Source organism: Setaria viridis, chromosome 2, assembly GCF_005286985.2.
Source record: "Setaria viridis chromosome 2, Setaria_viridis_v4.0, whole genome shotgun sequence".
NCBI lineage: Eukaryota > Viridiplantae > Streptophyta > Magnoliopsida > Poales > Poaceae > Setaria > Setaria viridis.
This window is the reverse complement of record NC_048264.2, coordinates 26,883,119-26,908,557: the sequence shown is the minus strand read 5'-3', so window position 1 is coordinate 26,908,557 and position 25,439 is coordinate 26,883,119. Positions and strand designations below refer to the sequence as shown.

The 25,439-nt window shown below is 43.3% G+C and overlaps 5 protein-coding genes across 7 annotated transcripts; 2 read left to right on the top strand and 3 right to left on the bottom strand.

The window, feature by feature from the left end:
* The first annotated feature begins 83 nt into the window (after positions 1-83).
* Positions 84-2,881, top strand: LOC117843749 (uncharacterized). The gene is made up of 3 exons (XM_034724440.2): positions 84-239; positions 1,263-1,496; positions 2,391-2,881. Exons 2-3 carry the CDS (start codon positions 1,301-1,303, stop codon positions 2,588-2,590), a joined length of 396 nt encoding a protein of 131 aa, XP_034580331.1. The 5' UTR covers positions 84-239; positions 1,263-1,300; the 3' UTR covers positions 2,591-2,881.
* Positions 2,882-3,248: 367 nt separating this feature from the next.
* LOC117843747 (THO complex subunit 6) lies at positions 3,249-7,316 on the top strand. Its single transcript, XM_034724438.2, has 12 exons — positions 3,249-3,579; positions 3,683-3,792; positions 3,884-3,960; positions 4,462-4,507; positions 4,601-4,661; positions 4,774-4,827; positions 4,988-5,068; positions 5,160-5,199; positions 5,609-5,715; positions 5,850-5,960; positions 6,756-6,872; positions 6,957-7,316. Exons 1-12 carry the CDS (start codon positions 3,343-3,345, stop codon positions 7,050-7,052), a joined length of 1,137 nt encoding a protein of 378 aa, XP_034580329.1. The 5' UTR covers positions 3,249-3,342; the 3' UTR covers positions 7,053-7,316.
* Positions 7,317-7,893: 577 nt separating this feature from the next.
* LOC117843746 (uncharacterized) lies at positions 7,894-11,217 on the bottom strand. The gene is made up of 3 exons (XM_034724437.2): positions 10,946-11,217; positions 9,205-10,147; positions 7,894-8,824 (listed from the first exon to the last, which is right to left on the bottom strand). The coding sequence occupies exons 2-3, from the start codon at positions 10,125-10,127 to the stop codon at positions 8,335-8,337; spliced, it is 1,413 nt and encodes a 470-aa protein (XP_034580328.1). The 5' UTR covers positions 10,128-10,147; positions 10,946-11,217; the 3' UTR covers positions 7,894-8,334.
* A 1,664-nt stretch (positions 11,218-12,881) lies between these two features.
* LOC117843789 (uncharacterized) lies at positions 12,882-19,091 on the bottom strand. 3 transcript variants are annotated; one of them, XM_072292204.1, is made up of 16 exons: positions 18,524-19,091; positions 18,343-18,440; positions 18,078-18,213; positions 17,785-17,913; positions 17,575-17,673; positions 17,380-17,477; positions 17,027-17,162; positions 16,834-16,917; positions 16,604-16,702; positions 16,416-16,520; positions 16,249-16,335; positions 16,056-16,151; positions 14,202-14,529; positions 13,945-14,081; positions 13,782-13,834; positions 12,882-13,374 (listed from the first exon to the last, which is right to left on the bottom strand). In XM_072292204.1, the coding sequence occupies exons 1-16, from the start codon at positions 18,993-18,995 to the stop codon at positions 13,240-13,242; spliced, it is 2,292 nt and encodes a 763-aa protein (XP_072148305.1). In that variant the 5' UTR covers positions 18,996-19,091; the 3' UTR covers positions 12,882-13,239. The 3 variants fall into 3 exon arrangements, with proteins under 3 accessions (XP_072148305.1, XP_072148304.1, XP_034580392.1); XM_072292203.1 differs by having other exon boundaries at positions 16,446-16,520; positions 16,795-16,917; positions 18,524-19,089; XM_034724501.2 differs by having other exon boundaries at positions 16,795-16,917; positions 18,524-19,088.
* Positions 19,092-19,532: 441 nt separating this feature from the next.
* LOC117843788 (CRM-domain containing factor CFM3, chloroplastic/mitochondrial) lies at positions 19,533-24,579 on the bottom strand. Its single transcript, XM_034724499.2, has 9 exons — positions 23,276-24,579; positions 22,721-23,186; positions 22,496-22,626; positions 21,336-21,686; positions 21,026-21,182; positions 20,639-20,931; positions 20,478-20,537; positions 20,309-20,398; positions 19,533-20,128 (listed from the first exon to the last, which is right to left on the bottom strand). Exons 1-9 carry the CDS (start codon positions 24,533-24,535, stop codon positions 20,045-20,047), a joined length of 2,892 nt encoding a protein of 963 aa, XP_034580390.1. The 5' UTR covers positions 24,536-24,579; the 3' UTR covers positions 19,533-20,044.
* Between the last annotated feature and the right edge of the window lie 860 nt (positions 24,580-25,439).

The following is a 25,439-nucleotide window of genomic DNA, read 5'->3' as shown; positions in this document are numbered from 1 at the left end:
CGACCACTGACTTGTAGGGCCAAAATATTCCGGTCCCACATGTCGGTAAATGTGTTGACTCCTTGGTGATAAGAGTTGTCAGTGCTGCTCTTTGTTAGGAATTGGACTCGATTGGGCTGGGCCGAGGAATATACCATTGCTTCCTCCATTCTCCCTTCCCCCAACGTGCGCTGTTCTGCGCCTCCAGGAGACGATCGACTTCGCCGGCGACCCTTGCCGGCGGCGACAGCTGGCCACAGGCACGCCTGGCCCCCTCCCCCTCCCACTACCCTCTCTCAATCTCTGAATCTATTAGCCCCTTTTTTTGTGTCGGTTGGCATCGACGTGAGGAGTAACTGAGGCATGGTGTTCGCCTGATCCTCGGATGGTTTAGGTCTTAGGAATCGTTGGTTCTTAGCAGCGCCCGCTTCGATTTCACAGTATATTAAAGCTTTCGGGTTACTGAATGTGCGAATATCATTCTGGCCTTCTGTATTAGAGCGGCGACAGATCGGTTTATGCTACCGAAGGGGGAAATAGCAATCCGTAGGGTTCACAAATTCGTTTGCTGAAGACCGAGATGCGCAGTTGTGCACCCTAGCCGGTTCTTAGATATCCTCACCACAACCAAGCCTTTGGTCTGTTCCCCAGGCTATCTCTTGAGGCCGCGACAAGATAAATGGATAATCATGCCGATATGGTGCATTTTTGCATGACATGAGTAGTGTGCTGCTAGTTTTGTGTCTGTTAACATACCTGCCAAATGGATTATCTTCTTCAGCGCTCTGAGGCCCTGTTTGATTCCCTCCTAGATTATATAAGCTGGATTATTGTCCAAGGGTAGTAGGGTAAAAAACTATCATGGGACCACTTTGGGACAAATAATCTGAAATAAGCTACTCATGACCCATGGTCCTAAAGTGTTCTTTTACCATAGTACCCATGACTCATAATCCAGATTATATAATCTAGATGGATTATAATCTGAAACAAACATATATAATCTAGATGAATTATAATCTGAAACAAACAGGACCTGTAGTATCAGTAATATCCTGACATTTTGGAGGTGGACTACATAGATTCATGCGATGCAGTGCAAGCTAGCTGCTTGGTTCTCGCCATTTGCTTCCGTTGAAATGAGCTGTAACAAGAGTTTAATGTTTATGTTGTGCTGTTAGCTCATCCCTTCTCTAAGTAAATGTCCCTGTTTTTTTTAGCAATTAAATGTCCCAAGTTTTTCCTTATCTTTTCGGATGTGCTGAAAGCTCTTGCATTTTCAGGCACAGTGGAGTGCTGAGGTGGAAGCACTCTGCTGTGAATGGGAAATGCCATGAATAAAGACAAAGTTCATGACAAGGAGACTCACGGAACAAGCAGCGATATAAACGAGAATACATCTGTGGACAAGGTGAAGGGTCCTAATCTACTTGAGCGAGCAAAGGAAGAGATCGAAGCTCTCGCCGGAGCTGTTCATACTAAGATGGAACACCATTCCAGTCCCCTTGAAAAGGATGGTAATTTACCTAAGCTGATGGTTCACCTTTACTACCATGATTTTTTAATATAGAAAAAGGAAGAGGAAAATTTGGAGGATAAGAATGAAGAGTAAACAATGGTGGTGCCAAGAAACAATTAAAATCTTACTGCTTTTTACAGTAGGACTTATAGTATGCTTTTAAGTTTTAACTCTGTATTGTTCATCTATAACATTCGATCTAAGTGCAATTTGGCTACTTACCAGTTACCATGAGAATGTGTGATCCTTCCTACCCAAGTACATTTCAGGTAGTTCACAGGAAAACCATTTGGCCAATCTACTACAGATCTACAACTTGAGCTGTCCTTACGTAGCGATTAAGATAATTTCACAAGTGTGACCTTGTCATTTGTTCACATTATTTAGACTATAATGTTATGCATGAGAAAAGCCAGTGATTTCATAGTAAACTGCTTGCAAATGTGAAAGTCCGGCTTCCTGCTCCCTTCTGTAGCATGTGCAGTCCTTTTGTTTGTATTGATGAAAAAACATGTATCATGCATTTTTCTTAATTCTTTCACCTCTTGGAAAAGAGTAGGTTTGTTCAACAATTTTTCCTGAGATCACAAGATTTTGTCCAAGAACATTGCGTGCAGACTTTTTCTAAGTTGCAGAAAGGACTTATTGAATCGTACTGACTTCATAATGGTCGTCACTATCCAAATATTAAAATTTACTGCTACTTTATCATGGAAAATTGTGGATATTAAGTGCTCTGACTACTAATGATTCAATAGTTGTTTAGAACATTATCAACTATCTTAAGTTCTTAATTCCAAGTTTGAAATTCTGTTTGTATATTACCACTAGCACTTAGATTCAGAACTTCTGTTCAGTACCATGAAGATCTCTGAAATCTGAATGCGTGCAGAATCGCATAAGGAAGACAAGGAGGGGAGCCTGCAGAAAATAAAAACCCACACGAATGAAACTCATGGAACAAGTGCTGACATAAGTGAGAACACACCAGTCGACAAAGTCAAAGGCCCGAATGTGTTTGAGCGTGCCAAGGAAGAGATCGAAGCTATTGCTGAAGCTATCCATCCGAAGAAGGGATCCGGCAGTAATTGAGTTGTCGTCTTCACTGGCTGCAAAAACATTGACATGAGTATAGCGGTATAGCCAGATGGATGCATATACTTTCCGACATATCCACCCAGTGGTCTTTTGCATACGCGCTCTGGAGCTGTAAGAGCTAAGAGCTGACTTGTGTGCATGCTACACTGTTTTTCGCTGTGCTATTGTGGTTTGTTTCTTACCAGAGGCAATGTAAAAATCCCCGAATATGGAATTGTGATGCTGAAATTATTGCGCTTGACAATGTATTACTCCCTCCGTTTTTATTTATAAGACGTACCCGCATATCAAGATTCAAATTTTATATGATTGGATTTGTAATCAAATATACTTTAAAATGATTATAAATTTATAACCATAAATAATATAATATAATATAAATGAATGGTCAAAGTGTTATTTGGAGGATCGTGTCAAGGATAACCTTGTAAATATATACGGAGGGAGTATCTTGTTTTACCAATTCACCACGCTTAGAAGCTGCAATAAGTGTGATTATACATACTCTAGACGATTTTCTCTTTTTTCTAAAAAAAATGGAAATCCACTAGATTGTGGGTTTAGCGCTAGTGGTAGAATTGGATGCTTTAGCCTTTGTAGGTTTTGGGTAGGCCAGGGATAAGTAAGTCCTGGTCCTGGCTCAAAGAAGCCCAGCCCATCCGCGCCCAGTCCGGCCCAGACGCCGTGCGTTCACTCTCCTGTTCCCCCTTCGCTTCCCGAAACAACAGCGCATCAGCAAGGCGGCCATGGCGACGGCGGCGGCGCAGGCAAACCCGGCATCGATGGACGCGCGCGGATGGGACGAGGTATCGTATCGCCGTGGCATCCTACGTGCCCGTGACCTCTCGTCGCGCACCCTCTTCCGCGCCGTCTTCTTCGACCACAGCGACGACCCGGAACCCGACGTCCTCCTCGCCGCCGCCTCCAGCGACGGCTCCCTCGCCTCCTTCTCCCTCTCATCCTGCATCTCCGCCTCCTCCCAGGTTCACCCCTTCCCCCCCGACACCCGTCCCGTGGCAAGAACCGATTTTTGGGGAGACGCACGGCCGGAGACTTGAGTTTTTTTTTTCTCTTGCTGGTTCGCAGGCGGAGGCTGCCGTCGCGCTGGTCGACCCCGTCTGCATCGTGCAGGCGCACAGCGGCCCCGCCTACGACGTCAGGTTCTACCCCGATCCGCAGCAGCCACTGCTCTTCAGGTGACTTACTCACTGCTGCGGCAATGTTCTTCATCTGGTTGGAGATGGTGATGGGCTAATGTCGACATGGTTCGTTGGTTGCTTGTCGCAGCTGCGGGGATGACGGACGCATCCGGGGCTGGAGATGGCACGAGATGCAGAGCTGCCTTGTTCCGCTGTCCCTGCAAGGTGCTGCATTGGAGATTCAATTCTTGTTTATGTGCTTTACTAGACCTCTAGGACATTGAGATGTGACTTGAGCACAGGCACAGAAATAAAAAAACATACATTTTTGGCAAAGGTGTTGGATTTATGCATAATATGACCTTATCTAGTAGAATTGTACCAGCAGTTGAATAAAATCCACAATCTTGCTAGTGGAGAACATGATTTCTGTGAAAATCATGGATAGATGCTATTCATTTCATCTATGAAAGTGCATCCAGATCTTTTATAGTTTTATGTGAGTGTTGCCCCTTGAACCAAACAAAGCACAAGCTGATAACCTTTCAATGCATAGTCAATATAGTTGTGTTAATAAAGAGTGAAATAAAACATCTGCTCTTTTTTTTATAAAAAAAAGAAGCAAAAAAGAAGAAGCAGAGCATGTGTGGGACTGCTCCAAAAATGGTATACTGTGCCTTATGTTTATTTTTTTTACCAATTTTTCTGTACATTCTTTTTACCCAGGGGATCATCTAGAACCAGCACTTGACTTGGTCAACCCTCAGCATGAGTAAGATTCTATGATAAGATTTGCAAATCACACAGACCTTTTTCACATACAGCTGCATGAGTCGTCCCATTGTTGTTGCTGGCAATTTTGTAGGGGTCCTTGGGGTGCTCGCTCTCCAATACCTGAAAACAATGCCATTGCAATCAATAAACAGGTTAATAACTGAAAGTTCTTCATATTTTTACACCATTCCAGGAAGCATGACAGTCCTAATGTTTATTGATTCAGTATATCTTGTTTACTGTTATCATCATTCTTCCAAACAGGATGGATCCATTTTCGCAGCAGCGGGTGATGCATGTGCTTACTGCTGGGATGTGGTATGTATTTTCTTAAGGTAAATGCTACATATAGGAGTCTTAAGCTTGAACCATTTAGAAGGAACTGCTGTTCTACTTTAGGGTCTGTTGCAAGCTTGGATAATATTATTGTTCCGTGCTTGAGAAGGTATCTGACACTTATCATGGCTGCTTCTCTCAGGAGACTGGCAAATGTAAAATAACATTCAAGGGGCATGCTGACTATTTGCACAGTGTTGCGATTCGTGAGGCAAACCGCCAGGTTACTTAATTATGCTATCTTTGCATTATTTAATGTTGATCTTGCCTATATTTTGTACCATATGCCACTCAGTGTTTTATTTTTCTTTCAGGTGGTAACAGGATCAGAGGATGGGACAGCCCGTATCTGGGGTGAGCAATGATTTCAAACTAGTGATTTTTTTCTTGTCTTGTGCTCCACATGTAGCTTGATGAATTTCTTCCTGAATGTGAACTCTATAACAGACTTTGGCAATTAGGTGGCAGCTCAGTGTTGAGAAATAGAATAATCATTTTTATTTGAATAATGCAGGTACCTATTTATCCCATAATAAGGAAAAACACATGCACACCAAGCTCTAACAGTCTCTGTTCCTACTGGTTACTCATTGTTTTATTTTTTTCCTCCATTATTGTTGGTCATAGGTCGTAGCACATAGGATGTTCATTTATCCATTTTACAGTACGATTTGAACTCTTTCTCGCCAGTTGCGACTTAAAGGCTACAAATGCCTGAAATTTCTTTGGTCATGCCTGTTCATGCTCTTCTTGCACATTGCAGATTGCAGAAGTGGGAAGTGTACTCAGGTTGTACGTCCAGTAAAGAACAAGGCATTTCAAAGCTCATGGGTCAGTTGTGTTGCCATTGATGCAAGTGAAAGTTGGCTGGTATGACACGCCTTTAAAATCTTTAAACTGCGTCAAACTTGTACATGAAGTATTTTGTTGCTTATAACTAGGTTTGCTTAGCATTATATGCTGTTTGTCTTACATGTTTTTATTCTCGTCTGTATGGTCTTCAGGCTTGTGGCACGTCTAGTGGTATATCAGTTTGGAGTCTTCTCTCAAACGAGTGCATCTTTAATTTAGACTGTCATGCCCCTGTTCAAGACTTGCTGTTTGACAAGAACCAAGTGAGTGCTTGTCCCCCCATCTCCATCCACATCCTGTCTGAACTGTCCAATAAATATACTAATGAAATGATCACTATTTGACAGCAAAACATGTTTAGATAGATCATTTCATCATTTGTGTTATCAAGCTCGATGGTTGTGGCAATTTACTGATTCGCCTATTTAATTATTTCAGTCATTTTCATGATCTCATTTGATTAAGGTGTATGATACTTGCCGCCAGTGCATGATTTGATAACGTTTAATGTCCTTTTCCAAGCTTCTGTTATTTGTTTGAATGCAAATCCAATTAGGATCATGCAGTTATACATGCTCAGGCCTAGTACTTATAGTGTATGTCCTTAGAAAATAATACCTTACATTTGTGAAGAAAGAAAATGCGAACAAAAGGGCTAAGCTTATCGCAGTGGACCTGTTAGAGCGTTGAACTCTGGGACCGTCAAAACTCCCGTGAAGCACGGCACTTTCTTAGAACAATGTCCGGGGGTGGTCTCCTCCCGTGGTCGAGTTTTTTTTTTATGATACGTTTTAGCCTGCGGCCTGCCAACTTTTTAAGCTTTGTAATTTTGATAGATTAGAACAATAGAAAGAAAAGCTGACACTCATGATAGGATTTAACTTGTAACTCTATAGGTTAACAAGCCTTATTCTTCTTAAGAATACCATGGTTTTCTATGTTCTCTTTTATTGAGTTTTTCCTAAGGTGTATAGTATCTACTATTACTCAACTCTCTTGTGATGCAGAAAGCATTCTAACTGTGCCTTTTCTCTTTCATTTCGTTTGCATCCTTTCAGATTTTAGCAGTTGGTGCTGAGCCTGTGCTCTCCCGTTTCACAATAAACGGGACAGTTCTTTCGCAAATAAAATGTGCTCCTCAGTCAGCATTCTCTGTCTCCATCCATTCATCTGGGGTATGTACCTATCTTCTTGCTGATCCTCATTTGAACTTCTTGGTTGTGCACAATCTCTTAATGAATGCAACCCTTGTTGTTCAGATGGCATCTGTTGCTGGATATGGAGGCCTGGTGGATGTGATCTCAGAACTTGGGAGTCATCTGTGCACATTCGGTAGCCGAGGCCTGGACAAGTAAATTGTCCATGAGCAGCGACCCTCTCCTCAATATTGCGAGGATGCAACTTCCAAGATCTGTGCAATGTGATCCCTGTATTTTTTGACGCTACTATTGTGGTTTTTTCGTTCAATGTTGTATCTGACAATGCTCTACTGACCAAGATGGTTCTTAGACGGTAAATAGATGCTAGTGTAGGGTTGAGGAGATGTGGAAAATATCCATTCAGATTCTCTCTAAAAACGGGTCCACATTTTATTAAAACACTGCTTATTTTCATCCTTAGGCAGCTCTGTTTCTCATCCCATGATGCATGATGCATTCCCTCTGTTTCTCATGTATTGAGATTTCCAACCAAGAACTGCCAACATTCATGTAGATAAACATCGCTATCAGGTACTCCTCCGTCCCAAATTACTATTCATTTTAACTTTTAAATTACTATTCATTTTAACTTTTCTAGGATATATAACTTTTATTACGCATCTAGATATATATTATATCTAAATACGTAGCAAAAGCTATGTAGGCAAAACGAATACATGAATATAGCAAAAACTATGTAGGCAAAACGAATAATGAATAATAATTTAGGATGGAGGGAGCAAAATGAATAATGAATAATAATTTAGGACGGAGGGAGCAAAATGAATAATGAATAATAATTTAGGACGGAGGGAATACGAGGAGTCCATGACCCAGGTTTGAATCTTCTGCGGCTCGAATTTGTGTGCCAGCTTCCAAGTAGAAACAAACATAACTCCCTACCTATATAAAGGAAACATAGAAACCGAATGCACAGCAGGATGAATAGCGACCGAAAGCACAGAATGATGAATAGCGACAGCAATCCATCACCAGGTGAAAAGAAGACGGATGCAAATATGTTCAAAACACTTTACAGCAAGCTTATTAATACAATAATTCATGCTAGTTAAGCAAATAAAAGCTACAGATTTACAGTACTAATGCATACATTGTTGAAGTCGACTGATTTCATCTTCCACCAGACCACCCACTGACCCCCTATGTACAGCACACAGATAAACATCCCATCCATGCTACCAACACGGGCACCCAGTTTTCTGGCAATATGTACACCAAATCCTCCCTATATATACAGGAACCAGCATAAGGTACCAAGCTACCATGAATTCATCACTGCAGCTTAACCGAATCAACAGACTAGCATGAATGTGTTCTAAGAATAACTTCACCCTCTTGCTTCCTTCACTGATTCATTTTTCATGTGCATAGGAAGTATTTATCTTATCACCTTTGTGGTCATCAAAGATGGAGGAGATTACAGCATGGGCAGCAGCCACCCGAGAGTCCAGCCAAGAAGCAATCCAGCGCCAACAATCCCAACACCAACTGCAACCGCAAATGCGTTGTGGAGACCGCCTTTCCTGTTTGGCCTCCTGCCTCTTTTCCTTGTCCCGTCTTTGTGCTCTTGACCTGGTGCCACCTTCTCCTTCATCGTCATCCAGGGAAGTTCTGGGAACATGGTTGCTATCTGGTGCTCTTTGAACCTGAGCTGGAGGCAAATGTTCTCCAGTTGTAACATTTTCAGCCACTGCTTGCACGCAAAGAGGTGTGAGGCTTGGCGAAACAACAGCTTAATTACATGTTCTTTCTCGTCATAGGCTTTCTTGGCAGCAATCTCAGCTTCCCTAGCACGTGTTTGTGAATGACGGAGAGCATCTAGCAGCTTGGCCCTCTCAGAGGCATTCTGGTATGTCGGCTTGCTGCCTGGAGTACTGTTAGTGGAACTATATGAATCTTGTGCACCCCTGCATTCAAATATGATGGCATTAATACATGCAAGCGGCCAAGAAAACGTTTGGATGAAATGTAAGGTTTTCAGCACTGGAAAACATATGGTGCCCTCTAAAAAATGTTAGACTTCAAGTGTTAACAATAAAAACTAAACCAAACTTAAAAATTTGTATTTACAATAGAAAACAGAGGATTAGGAGAAAGTTATATTCTTCATATTTAGCCGCACTAGATATTCTGTGTCAAACATGATATATGGAAATGATGATCTGTCTAAACTCTTCTCTTCTAGTGACGAAAAGTACATAAAACAAAAAAAAAATCCATGCAAATTCAGAAAACTGGATTTTTGGTGATTGATTGATTGTGAAACAAGATGCTGAAGAACACTTACCCAGGCACATTATTTCTTCGCTGCTGTTCCCAACCTCCCCCATCAGATGAATTCGTCCCGTTGGTGTTGCTTGAAACACTGTAGCTGCATGTCATAGTGTCATGCACAGGATCTGGCTCTTTACCAGAAGGTGGCAATGGCAACTCATAATCAACCTTGTTTCCAGGGCTGTTCAATTCAGCTCCATGAACCCGTACTGTCTGAGTAGGTCTTGGAAGATCATTGTTCACAATGCTTTCCATTGCTCTTTCAGCTACAAGGGACGCCAAACCATCAACATCAGCAACTTGCCACCATGGCTGAGACTTCTTGTTTTCTTCCCAAGGTGCACCCATCTCACAGTATTCCTTTTGCTGCTGCTTGGGAAACAAAGGATCGAAAGCTTTGAACTCTGTAAACTCTTTATCCTCATAAACGCAGTTGTTGGCATTTCCTTTGCACTTGAGACTCGTCGGAGTATAGCCAGCGAGGTTCTTCAACTCTTCCAAACCTGTTTCAGATGATTGCTTCATAAAAGCCGTTGAAACGATCCACGGAGGTTCACAAGGATCGGCATCCTTCTTAGCTCCGACATCGTCAGGTTTAGACACTGGCACTAAACCCTCCATTTTCTTCTCTCCAGCCTCCCCACCAATATAGCTCAGGTGCTCTCTAGCAAGAGCCATCTGGCACCCAAAGTTGGGCTGCAACTGGAGCCACCACTGGGTGTCTGTCGGCAGGTTGGAACTCATCAGGTTCCAGTTTATCGGCATAAAGTTAGGGATATGGGGATCTTGCGGGTTCGTAGGATTTGCACCGCTCATGTCATGCTGTTGCACGGACTGTGGACAGCAGGCCAGCTTCGGGGCTCTCTTTGCATCCTCCTGAACCAAGCAGCGGTTCGCGGCGCGTTGCCAGGCAGCTCTTGCTTCAGCAGCCGCCATCACTCTCACATGCTAACGACCTGAACATCACAAAATTGATTAGCATCAATTCAGTATGCACTTGTTCCAGAAAAGAACAACTGAGAATTGCTCTAAAATGATCAGACCTCACACCTCTCCTATGGTCCAAGGTGAGATGGTATTTTTGTAATTGGCCTTTTATTCTCTCTTAACATAAAGATACACAGCTCTCCTGCGTGTTCGAGAAAAAAAGAATCGCTCTAAAATGAAGGTCACGGAACAAGCCGCACTACCCACAAATGTTCAAGGTATTACTGGGTAGGGAAGACTTATCACTCTGTCCATCAATAATTGGCTAGCATCCAAGGGGTGTGGATGCTACCAGGAACTTTGTAATCTAAATCAATAAGTAGAGGACAAGTGTCTCTCAAAAAAAAAAACAAATCCAAAATGACACAGGCAACGTTGAAGTGCACGGTATGTCCACACTCCACAGCCAATCAAGCAATGGCCAATTTCGGCGTGGAATCTTCAAGAACAAGGAGATTGGGAAAAAAGAACAAAGTGATTGCGCAGTCCCTTGACGAGCTCCCCGAATCGGGGCCAGCAAACGGATCACAGGAATCGGGATCTGTCTGAAACCAGAGGCTCAACCGATACCTGGCGAGTTCCCTCAGCTTCACAATTTCACTAGACGCACTGAAACCAAGATGTGTGGGCGTATATAAGATCATCGTCGGCTCATCGTCAAACAGGTAAGGATGGTAAGGGTGTTCGTCCGTGCCCAAGATCACACGAAAATGAATGGAAAGAACACATAGAGAGGAAGAAATTCAGGCGGTGGGAAGTAGCCTCACCTGGAAACCTGGACCGGCGGGACGGCAGCAAGCAGGGGCCTGCTGGATGAAGTCGGTTCTTGGGACGCGCCGGTTACCGCCGCTGGATCATGGGCGCTGACTGAATCTACACGCGTATCCCAGCGCGAGGTTGGAGGAGAGGAGAGAAGACGACGGGGCTACGGGGATCTTGGTCCCTCGCTGGCTGGCTCGCTTCCTTCCCCGCGCTGCTCTTCCGGATAACGACGTGGAGGAAGCGGACCCAGCAGCAACAGCAGAAGAAACCTCCAAGCAAAATGATATTTTCCTCAGCCCCCAATCATTTTCGTCGGTAGAAATACTACTAGTAAAGTCTTCGCACACCGGATGGACGACGAAGAAATAAAATTAACAGTGGCAGCCGCCCTACCTGACAGCGCCATTCTTGGACTTCCATTTTCTTTTTCTGTCGAATTTTGATCCCATTTTCATTTTTCTAGGGTTTACTAGTCCAAGATAGGGTGCCACAGGTTTTTTTAAACTGAGCAAAAAAAAGAAGTCCCAAGAATCCGTGCCGTCTCGTGGGAGCCTTCATGGGAGCGAGTCTCTTTCGGCAGGAATCTGGGCCTATCCGTTGGGTCTGCTGACACTCTGACGGTGAGGTGGGAGCGAGCGTGGGGGCTCGACGTCTGCACGGCGGTGGGGGCAGGTGTCCCGGCGGTGATGCCGCCACGGCGCCACCCCTCGGGCCTCGGCCCTCACTCTCCTCCCAGTCTCCCACTGATCCATGACAGACGACTGGATGGTGGTGTGCCAGGCAAGCGGTATTTCTTTTTCTTTTCCGGGTAGGCTATGGCTACCAGTATTTTACTATGGTTCGCTTCCTAGCCATGAACACACACTCTTTTTTTGTTATCGTCCTTTAAAAAGTCCAGGAAAATTGCATTGCTGGCTCGTTACCAGCGCCGAATTTGCTTCGCACTCAAGCAACCACCTGTCCCACCCGTGTCGAGCAAAGGCGAAACCTTCAAAAGCGACCAGTCATTTACCAAAGAGAAACAGGCGGAAAAGAGGAACAAAAGAAGAAGAGATGCACGATGCAAGCTTGAGCACGCAAAGCAAGATCCCCCCACTATCATCAGTCCATCACTTCACCCGCCAAGCTCGGCATTCCTTCACGAAACCGCCGCGCTCTAACCTAAAAAATGCCTAATCCTGCTGCGGTCACGAATTAACGCGTCCTCCGGCCGGCGGCCCTCTTCAAAGACCATGGGGTTTCAGAAGCAAAAACTGGCGGAAGCAATCTCCAAAGACATATAAGGGTTTCAGAAATCATAAGCGACTAAACAAGAAAGACCACAGGAACTAGCACTTTCCTTTCCTTGGCGTAGATATTTTATCCTGCGTCATTTTTGTCAAACCAAAGCAAAAAGTTTCGAGCGAGCGAATGAAGCGGACAAAGTGATCGTTGTCACTCATGCCTCAGATGCTTCGCGTTCAGGCTGGAATTTCAGGTCCGTGCATTGGCTCTCGCCTAACACAGTGCAAGTGCGCAACAGTTGCCGGTCCACGACCGGGACATGGACGGATCCTTTTTACCGCCACGTGATGAAAAAGGGGGCCATGACGCTTCTAACAACCGTGGAAGACTTGTCCCCGTGGATCGTTCTTGGTTCATGCACTGATAGGAGACCTGTCTCCACTTAATTTGTCTTGTGGGCTTGTGTGTAGTCAGATGAAAAGATGCCAGGGGAATTTTACATTTTGGACAAGGCATATCTCCACGCAAGACTTGTTACTGTAAGACGTAGGATAGGACTCGGCAAAGCAAAGAATTTTGGAGGACCTAACAAGTTCATACTATGGAGTAGTAGTACTGCATAGTATGCTGCACGGACGCCATGAACCAAACAGCACAGCCTATTACCTCACGGCTCACGCAGTTATTAATGACTCTAGCACGTCGTTAAAAATTCAATGAGACAATTCAAATTTCAATTTGTAGAAAAATAGAATGACTTAAATCATACCTTTCTTCTTATACAATGATACGCAACTCTCCTATGTGTTCGAGATAAAAAACTATACTAGCTGTTTGGAAACCATATGATGCACATGATGCACATTGCAAACAGCCCAGGTCATGCTATGTAACTGTACCACGTGTTAACTGTATATACATACAGCCCTTATGGCCCATATATCTCTTGCATGTGTATATATATCCTGTAAACACTATGTCTAATGGAGTGAGCTGTCATTTCTCCACCCCCTTCAGTTCCTATCACCATCCAGGCATCCAGTATATATTAAAAAAAAAAGGAGATGCCTTCTGCTCAGAAGCCAAGGTCGAACGAAGGGCAGTCGTCTATTAGTTCCTGAATCTTGGGATCTTTACATGTCAGGGTGTATGAAGATGTAGACGTGAGCCCATCACATTTCCCATCCACTATACTGTACTGTGTGCTTAGCTGCAAATGCACAGATACACAAATCAAATAACTAGCATAATAGCCGATGTGAATTCCTGCAATCACTAAATGAAGTCAAAGTTTTAAAATTTGGCCTCATATGTAAAACCATGCATACTGACCAAAGTAAAACAATATCATTAGCTTTGACTCATAAAATAAACTTTGCAAATAAACTTTAGTACAAAACAATTGCGAAAAGGTGCATTGAAGACTGACTTGTCTAAATTGGCATATATCTAGTGGCACAGCGTAATACTACACACCAATATTGCCATGCCCAGATCTCATGACAAAGAAACTGCATCTGCGGACGGCTCCTATAAAGCATAAGTTGTTGCTCATGAAACTGCTACTTTCTGAAATTCCAAAGTTTATACTTCCTGCTCCACAGGCAAAATGCATACCTGGTTTGCTGATCCACTTTTGTCTTCTTGTAAGATTGGGTCGGTACTAATATCTGTCAAATATGATCAACATAAGCAAAATTTATCATTTCTTCAGTGGCATGAAAGATTTGCAAACTACTACAATTGTACAGGTTGGTTACAGAGTAGTACAGAAACTTACTAGAGCAGCTTTCTGTACCACTAGAACTTCCAGTGTGCTGACTGCTTGAGTTTAGTTTCTGCTCCTGGGCATCGGACATATCAGATGCTGCGGTATCAAGCATGGCCAAATCCTGACCCTCAAAAGCTGCTGGTCTCCTAAAAAGCATCGTTAAAGTAAAGTTCCATTGATTATTCTGTGTCGGGTTGGAGCTTAAAGTCCAAAAGGCAAAACGTTCTAGGATACATATACTAAACAAAATAAAAATAAGATCTTACATGATAGTCTGCTGACCATAAGTTGGATGACTGTTCCCTGATGACTCATTCCAATGATGAGCCCTTACTGCGTTCTTTCGTGGTAGAGTTTCTAAGTTCAAGCAAGATTGTACTGATGTACGAAGCTGGGTAGAAAAATGAGACATTCTAGATGTCCCACTACCATCAAAATTTATGTTTGAATCATGGGCCACTAAGTTCTTTTTACAACTTGCATCAAAAGCTATCCTTGCCTCAGAAGATGCGAAAGAATGTGCTTGCCCAGATTGAGAGCTTTGGGAAATTCTGACTCCTGATGGGGGCTTCATGATGGACAGTATTTGGGATGCTACAGATACAGAAGACATGTGGTTAGTATAAAATACATGATGCTAAATAGGTAAGCACAGTTATACATGAACAGGCACCTTCTAGGGAAAATTGACTACCCTCAAAATGAGTATTGTACTTCATACAAGATTACTACAGCAGCATACCAAAGAAACTTGCTTATTATTAAATAAAATAAAGACCGTTTTACTTTACATGTTTGCATAATTGCATGATGTAGTTAACTTATGATCTTCAACTTGCCGATTATCATTCCGGTAGTAACTACTCCCTCTGTTCCAAATTGTAGGTCGTTTTGACTTTTCTAGGTTCATAGATGTTTGTATGCATAGACATACACTATATTTAGGTGCATACAAACATCTATGCACCTAGAAAAGCCAAAACGATCTACAATTTGGAACATGCAAACATCTATGAACCTAGAAAAGCCAAAACGACCTACAATTTGGAACGGAGGAAGTAGTATACAAGAACAAGTAAAGCGAAATGAGCATCATGAAGGCATAACAGCAGGATTTCCAATTTCAAATGAAAATCTTTACTGTGCAAAACATCTCTAGATTAACTAACTCATGCACCTATGGAATAAATTAACTATTTACTCCCTCCGTCCCAAATTACTATTCGTTTTGGCTTTTCTAGGTACATAGCTCTTGCTATGTATCTAGACTAGTATATATCTAGGTGCATAACAAAAACTATGTATCTAGAAAAGCCAAAACGAATAGTAATTTGTGACGGAGGGAGTACCTACCAAGTGGATTTAATTTAATTAGTTGTAACTAAATCAGGAATTCTCAGTACTATGGAACAACCATCTTTTCCGCATTCGATAATACAAAGGTACCACCATAGAACTTGTCGACATGAAATTAAACATCTTGAGACCAAAACTGCTAATAGAAACACATATAGAAGACTAATTCAAATCCTGTAGTTCATACTACGGAGCTATTGGAATAATCTTAGCATACCAAAATATTAGTCTTAAGAATACTTCAATAGTTAACAACTACACTTGGAAAGTTGGATTTATGCATTAACATTATTGAAAGTCTTTAGTAGAACAGCATTTTGCATTATCTAAAATCAAGATACATGGAGACAGTTAACTAATTTACTAAGTGATCCCATTACAAACATTGTGTAACAAAAGCTGACTGGGCAGTCATGTGGAAGCTTCTTATGAATGATCCTTGGGTATTACAAAGCATAACAGCACCTCTGCCAGCCTGCATGACCTCTCTTTCACTCTAGCATCAACCATAGGGTACAACAGGAAATCAATCTACAGGACACTTGTAAAATTGATTTGGTCTACAGGATACTCTGGGAAAAAACTGTCTGTAGGACAAATAAAACATGTTTCCTGCCGGCAAAATTCCACAGGAAAAATCACAAAAATACAGTGTGCTACGGACAAAAATATCAACTGTTTATCTATTGTTCTTCCCAATTTTCTTACACAGGAGGAACTGTGAAACAGATATTCAAGCTAGAGATAAGTAAAGGTGTACAGACCAGTTCTCAAAGAATCATCCATGTTGCCAAAAGTTGATTTGCCAACCTCTCTGCTGATAAAACTATTGGAGCATACTGATTTACCATCCTGAAGATCTACAAATGGGTTGAGATACATGGGTGCACTGCATTAGAATATAGCACAAGGAAGTAGAACTAAATGAATGCAAGTTTATCGTTTAAATCCCACTACCATGAAATTGTAGTGGGTCACCAACTCTGCTAGAAGTTGATTTCCCAAACTCAGGCAAAGAGTTGGTAGCTGAGCCCCTTTGGATATCTGCAAAATCAGTATCACTACCTAAGAACACATAAGAGGATAAAAAGTAGAAATTGTATGTGAAAATAATGCTCCGCCACCATTAAACTTATGTGGATTATCCACAATACCAAACGTCAATTGGCTATAGTCAGCCCCTCTATTGAAATTGCAGTCTGATTTTCTCCTTTGAAGATCCGAAAGCACTGCAGACAAATAGTTGTACTATATTATGCTATATAGGAAGAAGGAAATATAACTAACTCAGCTTAATATTAAACTTAGCTACCATGGAAATTTTGTGGCGCATCCAAGCTACTGCAGGTTCTTTTCTGAATCTGTAGCCTATTAGAGCTTGCAGTGCGTTCCCAGTTATTCTTCTGTGCATCTGCAGATTGTGCAGACAAATGAATCACTGTAATATAGCAAGTGGCAAGCAGGAAAAATATATTATTTGTGTATAACTTTGTGAGCATGTACCTTGGAACTTAAATGGACTAACAAAGTTTGGAGATTTACTTTTTTCACTCGCTTTGTCACTTGTATTCTCTGTATTCCCCGGTCCTGTCTGATTCAAAGCATCCTTCGAAGAGTGTTTAGGCTCTACAAATGGCATCAAATATGTAAACAGTACATACATTTCACTGCAAAAAGTCATCTAAGCTACATATTGGATATGAAACGACAATGCTTGGCTGAGAATATAACTAACCATTTGTCTGATTTCTGAGCTCACAAACTTCAAAAAAATAGTTGGGCAGCTGACATTTCGTCCCACTCTCTACAGATTCAACTGATTTGAGATATCTGTTGCCAAGCACTTCACCACATTCATCCAGCAAAACAATCTAAACACATATAACAGCAATAAGATTTTTTTTCCAAACCACAGGTCCACAGTATGCAAACGTTTCATCAGATATATCTAACAGTCAACAGCATCCTACAACTGTTGGACATCAATATAGCATTAGCAACTTCATTATATCAAGTTTTGTGAGGATTTGTTCTCTCAATGTTGTTATTATAAGCATGCAAATAAAGTATTGAGCACCAGTTCCTGACCTTCCTTGCATGTGAACCAATTTGCACGAGCCGTATGATGCCATCATGGTACTTCTTTGCTTTTTGAGTAAGTTGAGTGGTGTATAAGGCATTCCATTCTACAAAGACCGGATTTTTCATATAAAACTATATAAGCACTAAAAATCATTATATATATACAAAATACAGATATCTGATGGAACGTTGCACAAGAACCTTTGAAACCCGAGTCTGCTTCTGTAAGGCTCCCTGGGCAGCCAGCAGTCTCCTCTTCAACCTTGCCAGTCTCTGGCTTACCAGAGCTAGCAGTGACTTCTGATTTAGTGTCATCATGATATACAAATTACAGAAACAAACAAGATTCTCATGCGTTGTGAAGGAAGATGTGGAATATAGCTAAGTGTTCTATAATTTTAAGCCAGTTACCATGAAATTTTTGTGGAGTGACAAATTTTTGAGATTTACTTGATGCACCCAGTCCCATCTTGTTACATGTACTTCCCCCATTCTTTTGTCTCGTGTGCACCATAGATTCTTCTAAAGTATGTTCACCACCTGCATATCGATCAACACGGCAGTAGCATCAGCTCAGTGAGATAGCATGGAAATATACTTTCTACACAATGTTCCAGAATCCAAAAAATGGGGCACAAGACCTCGAACTGAACTCGACAAAAGCATCATGACACACTAGGGTATGTACTTATGTACAAACTGACCTTTATTCTGATTTTTGGCCTCACAAATCTCAATCAGATAATTAGGAAAATGGCATTTCTTCCCGCTTTCAATTGATTCCCCGGACTTGAGGTGCTTGCTGCCTAGCACTTGGCCATCCTCATCGAGCAAAACAATCTGAACATTCAGTTTATGCACATGTCACAACACTTCATAAACTGATTGCAGGATGACTTAAACAGACAATAATTACACATTATTAGGAACATGCAAGGAATCAACCATTCAACGCCTAATGCTTCTTACCTGCTTCACATGTGGGCCGGCCTGCACAAGCCTCACGAAGCCATCGTGGTACTTCTTTGCCTTCTGAGTCAGTTGGGTAGTGTACAGTGCGGTCCACTCTGCAACAAAAGCACAGCCAATTCGTTCACCGCATAAACATCCACAGGCCGCTGGACACACGTCGAACAGGTGGCGAGCAGACCTTGGAACCTCGAGTCCGCCACCTCCGCGCCGCCAGAGCCCGCGGCTTCAACGTCGGCCCCACCACCGCACCCGCAGCCGAGGCCCTTCGACGGGTTCACGAACGTGCGGGACACACGCGGCGGGAACACCCTCCCAGAGCTCGGCGGACGCGCCCTGGCAGCCCCACCGCCGCGGCGCGCGGTCCTGAAACCAGCAGCGGCGGAGGCGGAAGAGGAGGTGTACCTGGCGGGGCCGTCCTCGGGCTCGCCAACGTCGACGAGGTGGGCCTGGAAGGAGAGCGCGGTCCCCGGGGAGACCTCCTCGCTGGAGCGGAGGAACCTGGACTCGATGGTGTCGCCGGCGTCGTCGAGGAGGACGAGGCGGCCCGAGGCGGGGTAGAGGAGGAGGGCGCCGTCGTGGTAGGCCTTGCGCTTCTGCTTCACGTGCTTCGTGTACGTCGCCGCCCACCGCTGCGGCGGCTCCGCCTCCATCGTGAGAGCTCGGCTTGCCCCTCGCGGTGGGGCAATCGAGAGGGGAATTGGGGAATTCGAAAATTCGAAATGGAGAAGAGGAGGACAAGGATGGGAAGAAGCAGAGTGGTAGAGGCTCGACCGTGGGACGGCCTTGGTTAGTATTGGGCTGGGCCTGAAATAGCAATGAAAATACGGCCTCGAGACTAGACGGCCTTAGGAACGTCACGGATCCAAGATCAAATAATCATCTCAAAGAAAAATTAAGGGTAGGCTCTATCCGATTCTAATTTTCTATAAAAACTAATTCTATGATAGAAATGATTCTGTGACTGAAAATAATTTTTTTATTCTCTAATCTAAACTCTTAAAATCAGGATGGAGAATCACTTCACAAAATCCCAGCCTCTTAATTCATTTCAGGAAATCACTTCACAGAATCAACAGAAAATCACTTCTCTCCTAAAAAACGTGTTTTGGCAGAGCTCCATTCTCTCCTGCTGGAATCAGCGGAGAATGGAGCTCTGCCAAACGCACCCTAAGATCAAAACAAGGCAATTGCTGAGCTACACTTCATAATTTTGCAAAATTTCTCTTTGTGAAATATATGCATAGCAAACAATGCCTCAGGATGCAAAATCTAGAGAACATACTCAGACATCATTGAACGATTTACAGCAGCTGCAAAGATACAAGCAAGAAGAAAAATAACATTACGGAAGATTTACACTCGCCAGTCACCAGAATCTTCCACCAGCACGGACTGGTTGGGCATATGTTTGAAGGAGACCGTCTATAATCTGTAGAATGTGACGGACGACCGGCAAGAGCCAACATAACGAGGGCGCCAGCTTGCAAACAATGCCACAGTGGAGTTCCAGCCTGATTTTAGTCCCATCAGAGCAAAGGAGGATGTCAGAACTTATGGGTCATCGTGTCTGGCTGTGTTATAAGATGAACCTAGAGTCCTTGCATTGCATCCCTTCGCAGGTACATCTTCCTAGAACTTTGCCTTCTCCCAAGCATGCTCAGACAAGAACACCAGAGTTCCATCGGTTAACCACACCGGTTCAGAGATATTCATTCGGATCACTGTTAGCATCCTCTTCTTCGTCGCTGCTGTAAGTTTGTAAATAGGCCTCCTCCCCTTCATCCTGGAACCGAAGCAGTTTGCATCAACTCTCAGTGGCAAGTTAAAAAAACATGAAGGTAAATATATCAAGAAACTTCTTAACTAATGAAGCTATAACAAAAAAATCTTGCTTATCGAAAAAGCAAATTCCGTGCTCAGGCGGTTGTTACTGCAACCAGAGTATTTGCTGCTCTCGCCTTACCTCTACATCATCATCATCCGATGACAGGTCAGCTTCAACTGTTTGAAGTAGCTTCACATCCTCCTTTTCCATGGCCTCCTTCATCTGTACCTGATATAGAAGAAGTGTATCACATTAGACTTCAACAAGAAAGTATAAGAAAAATCAGATCACAGGAATTGAATCCTACAAGTTGCGTATTCAACTTCCAGATCTTCCCTTGCAGACTTGAGATATGATGCTTTAATGCCTGAAAATTCAACCCATCCGGTAGTTAAGAGGCAAATACAACTTACCCAAAAAAGGAAAAGGGAAGACTAGAGACCAGAGTTCACATTGGAGTGGAGTTACCTCGCGCCTTTGGAGCTCTATAGAGCGTGCCAATGCCTGTCTCCTCGTTAATAGATTCCTAGGCTTCACGATTTGGGGTCGCCTGTAGTTTTTACCCCGGTAGAAAATGATTGCATATCCTTTAGTTGTCTTATCGACTGAAATGAGGACACCTTCACTCTCAGCTTCTAGAGAGATTGCAATATGTTTCACTTGTGCGAAGCTCTTTCCCCTGACAATAATTTTAATCAATTCTCGATGCTTCCAATGCAAGTGCATGTTTTGCACAGTTCCATCAAAAACATCTCGTCTGCCTGCGAAATTTTAGCAAATAGATGTAGGTCACCAGATGTTCGTCTCATGAATTCTAATATATTGCAACTGTCAAGTGAAAAGCATTAGCCATACCAAGCATCAAAAAGGCCCTCATTTTCAGGCCAATTCTGCGAAATAAGAAGCGCTCCTCATCTGTAACTGTTTCCAAATCAGTTGGAAGCTCTGCCGGAGAGAGAAATTGCTGAACTTTCGCCAAAGCTCTCTCTGCTTTTGCAATTTTTGTTTTTGCCTGAAAGAACAAAAGAATTAGTTAGTATTATGCACAATAGCTGCTATAACATCTTCTTCTAAATAGATAGCGGAAATGCTATGCTGTCTTGAAAACAAATGATGAAAAATTGAAATCAGCAAACTTTGTTCCAAGAGATTTTGAAAAACATACTAGAATCAGTTTTCTCTTCAAGCTCTTCAAAAGAGAGGCATGCTTCATCAAGGCCAAATACTTCATCTCCTCTTCCCTCTGCTTATCATTAAGTGAGTGTCCCCATCGAGATTTTGCTTCTGTAGTTTCTGCAAGAGTTCCAGCAACTAGAGGACCCTTCAATTCATTGGGAATGGTTGTAATTGAGGCTGATGCTTTAAGCCGAGCCAGCTCTTCCTCATCCAGTTGAGTAATGGCTTGTTCTTGCTTCTCCACCAAGACCTGCCTTACTTTAGGCGCTATGAAATCATTGCCCCTGTAGAAGATAATGTACTCCTTATTCCTCGACAAGAGCACTCCTCCTGTCAATTTCTGCAGGTGTTTTAGTACACAGACTCAAAACACGCATGAGGTGCAATATGCAACGAGAATTCAATGACCAAGTTTTGGACATCAACCATGTGCGGCAATCAACCAAAGTAGGTAATAAATCATTCAGACAAACCAAAAGAGGAGAAAATTTCGCATGGAACAGCAAGCAAAAGATCAATTAAGGAAAGTATGTTGGTGCCGTCTTATAGGCAGTCTCATGAATTGACACATAATCTTAAGACGACTTACTACACAACACGTATAATGGTTTGTCTTTTTAGTTGTCTCGTAGTAGTACCACATCCCTTGATTTGTGGACAGAACAAATGAATATTGTGAGTTGCATGGCAACAATAACTCGTACAATGGTGGGAGAGTAGTAACATACTCCTAAATTTTAGCTTACGAAGCGGTTGTTTCGCGAAACAAACTCTCTCTCTCTCTCTCCCTCCCTCCTATGTGGCATTGCATGAGACAACCTTTGAGAAGGCTGACGTGTACCAATGGATGACCTACAGTGTTCTTCGAAATATTGTAACTTGCTGCTTCCTCAGCAACCAGACTTTCATGGCTAACATATGAGACAAACACTAGGAGGCAATGGCCAGATCTTGTACCATTACAAGATAGTAGAGCAAGATCATAATAGATACATATAAAGCAAACTTATAAGATTTAAGCATGTTAACCTCATATATATACTAAAATGGATACAGTTATTAGATTAAGTAGTTAGTTAATTATACAATAAGCGTGTAATTGAGCTAACAGATAAATGTGACATATACTGAAATTTTATATAGCTTTACCTTGATTTCTTCCGCCATTCTGTCATTGCATGTGTTTGGGACCCCTCTTTTGATGGCAATCTTTGCGATAGCACTTTTCTCCCATAATTTAACCATAGCAGCAGCTAAGCCTTGGTGTTCCCTGTTTCTCCCTGTTCACCGACAAGTACATGCAAAGGGTTGAAGTTCATTGAAGATTGAGTAGTGTTAGGTAGGAGCAAGCAACTCAGATACAAACTCCAATACCTAGAGCGAAATGAGGAGCAGTTTGCCTTGCAAGTCTTCGCAGAGCTGTCATTTCCTTATCTCTTAGAGTGCTCTTAATCTTGTAAGGAAGTACTCTATATGGTTGCTTGTAGCCAGGTACCACACCAGGAAGTAAGTCGGCATCAACAGGGATAGGGCTGCGACCAGACCAATCCTTGTACCGTGGTCCCAACTGATCCAAGAAGCTATCAATATCGAAGGCTTCTGTGGCTTCTAGTTCTAAAGAGAAATTGCCACTAGATGTTGAGTGCTTCACACCATCTGCCCTTGACTTCTGCAAGTTGTGACGTCCATGGATCGCACTATTAGCATCAGCAACTTCCTTATCAGAATCAATTTGTGTAGATTTTGCATATGACTGCACACATTGAAGGTTGTAGTTCATTCCCCTATATAACACAACTGATCTCCCTGACCTCCATATAACAATTCCTCCAGTTCTATCCTGATTGACAAAAGCAAGAAAAAAAATGCTAATCATTTTTAATTGGATTGAAAAACTTGCAGATAAACATGAACCATAGAATTAGGTACCTCTAGTAAATCATGAGTTCTCTTCATGTTCAGGCTCGGAGGGCCTTCAAACCTCATCTTGACCACCTCGTCCACCTTCCATTTCCTGTGGATGCTCTCCACAATGTCCTGAGTAACCCCTCCTGATCCAACCTTTATCCTCTCCTTCATCCTCAATGCCGCATCCCTGAGCCTCCGCAGCTCATTCTCTGGGATAGTCCTCTCTGCCAGTTCTGTATTGCTGCGCCTCCCTGCCTTGCCACCACCGAACACCTCATCATCTTCCTCCTCCCTTTCCCATGGTAGGAGCACAGGACCCAGCTTCTGGACAAAATCCTCTGCATTAGACCGTTCAATTGTGACATTTGGACTACTTTCCTCCATGGAACTCCTCAATGTTTTAACAATGCTGTTTACACTGCTCCGCCTCATACTCCTGTCAAACCCACCAACATTAGAACCTCTGTCCACTACCAAATCCACCCCATAGGAAGAATTCGCAATCTGTACGGCATAATCCTCATAAAGTTCCTCTTCTGAACTCCCATTAAGGAGGTCCTCAGCACTGTCCAGTTCTTCATCATCTCCTTCTGCCAAGCCCAGCTCATCATCAGAAATGTCATCCATGTCCACCCCTTCCTCACCTTCGGCCACCGAACTAGAAACCCACTGGTCATTGCTCGATTCTTCACCGTGCATCCACGGCGCAGAGACTGGCTTGTTCCCAAGCAGATAGCTCGGCCGAAAATGTGATCCATCCTCCTGGTCCCGAGCCGCTTCGGCCCGGACAGCAGCGGCGTTGCCCGCCCCTTTCTCTTCTTGCTCGCCGCCTTCGCCGTCATCACCGGAGGATCCTCCAGCGAAGTATTCCACGATGGACCGCAACGTCTTGCTAGAGCCTCCGTCAGTGGTTTTTTGGCCACCCGAACCAACGCTTTCTCGGCCAGCCCGGTGCGGCGGCGACGGCGACTGCTGCTGAGGCTGCTCCCAGGGCACGGAGGCACGCTGGGAGGGCGCCCTGGCGGACCAGCGTCGGAGGGCCTGCTCCTCGAAGCTCGGCTTTAGGGGCCTCCTCTTCTTCTTACCCTTCCCTCCAACGGCGCCGTCCGACGCCGCCGGCGAGGAGGTCGAGGGAGAAGACGCCGAAGCGCGAGCGGAGGAGACGCTCGCGGTTTCGGTGATAGTTCTGGTGCATCTTACGAGGGGCGGCCTAGCTGGTCGGGAAGCGCAGGGGAAGGGGGGCTTGGGGGAGAGTGCGGGAGGTGGCAACAGCAGCGCCATGGGAGGGGAAGGGAGCTTGGGAGGAAGGAGATGCCGAACAGCCAAAGGGATAGGAAGGGGTTATCTGGCGGGCCTTGGGCTTGTTTGGGCCTTTATTTCGAGTTCGGCCAGGGAGCAGACATTGGGCCACGAGCCCGTCCGCAATTCCCCATCTAGCTTATTGACAAAAAACTTACTGCAAGTCTGAATGAATATTTTCTGCACGTCTGAATAAGGATATGTGCCATATTGCCATTGCATTTTGCTGCATTACTATATTTTAGCCTGCCAGTGCACTCTTGACACTTGAAAGTGAAACTTTGTGCAGACATAATGGCATGAACTGAATTTCTTCCACGATTAGTCCACTATTGCCTGCTGAATATTCAGAAACAAATTGCCAGCTATTGCCTGTCTTACATCATTAGTTCACTGATGCAAGCTAAAGGTAGTGTCATATTGTTGTTCAACAGGCTCAAGTGAAGCAGTTCTTCTATGTATTCAGTTGAAGTTACTGTCAGGTAGACCATTACAACCACCCCGCCGTAAAGTTGATTCCGGAAATGATGATATTGCAGTTATTTGTCTGAAATATTATCCACAAAAAACTTTCAGCTTGCCTAAAGCTTTTTGCAACTCCTGCTGTACGGCTACTAGAAATCATGGGATAGCTCTGGCATGTTCATGGAGCTTGTTTGCATTTAGGAGCTGGGAAATTGCAAGCATTTTTTTAATTTTTACTTGTCTGTAAATTGGATAGATATGTTCCGGACGTGAAAATAGTGCGACTGGTCTGTATCGGAATTGAATAGCGAGTTCATGAATCAATCAATGATGGCCTTATCTGGTGGTGCTTCCTTTCTTCAATTGCATGGTGCATCGATTGACATAAATTGCTCTGATCTTAACAACACACGGGCAGTTA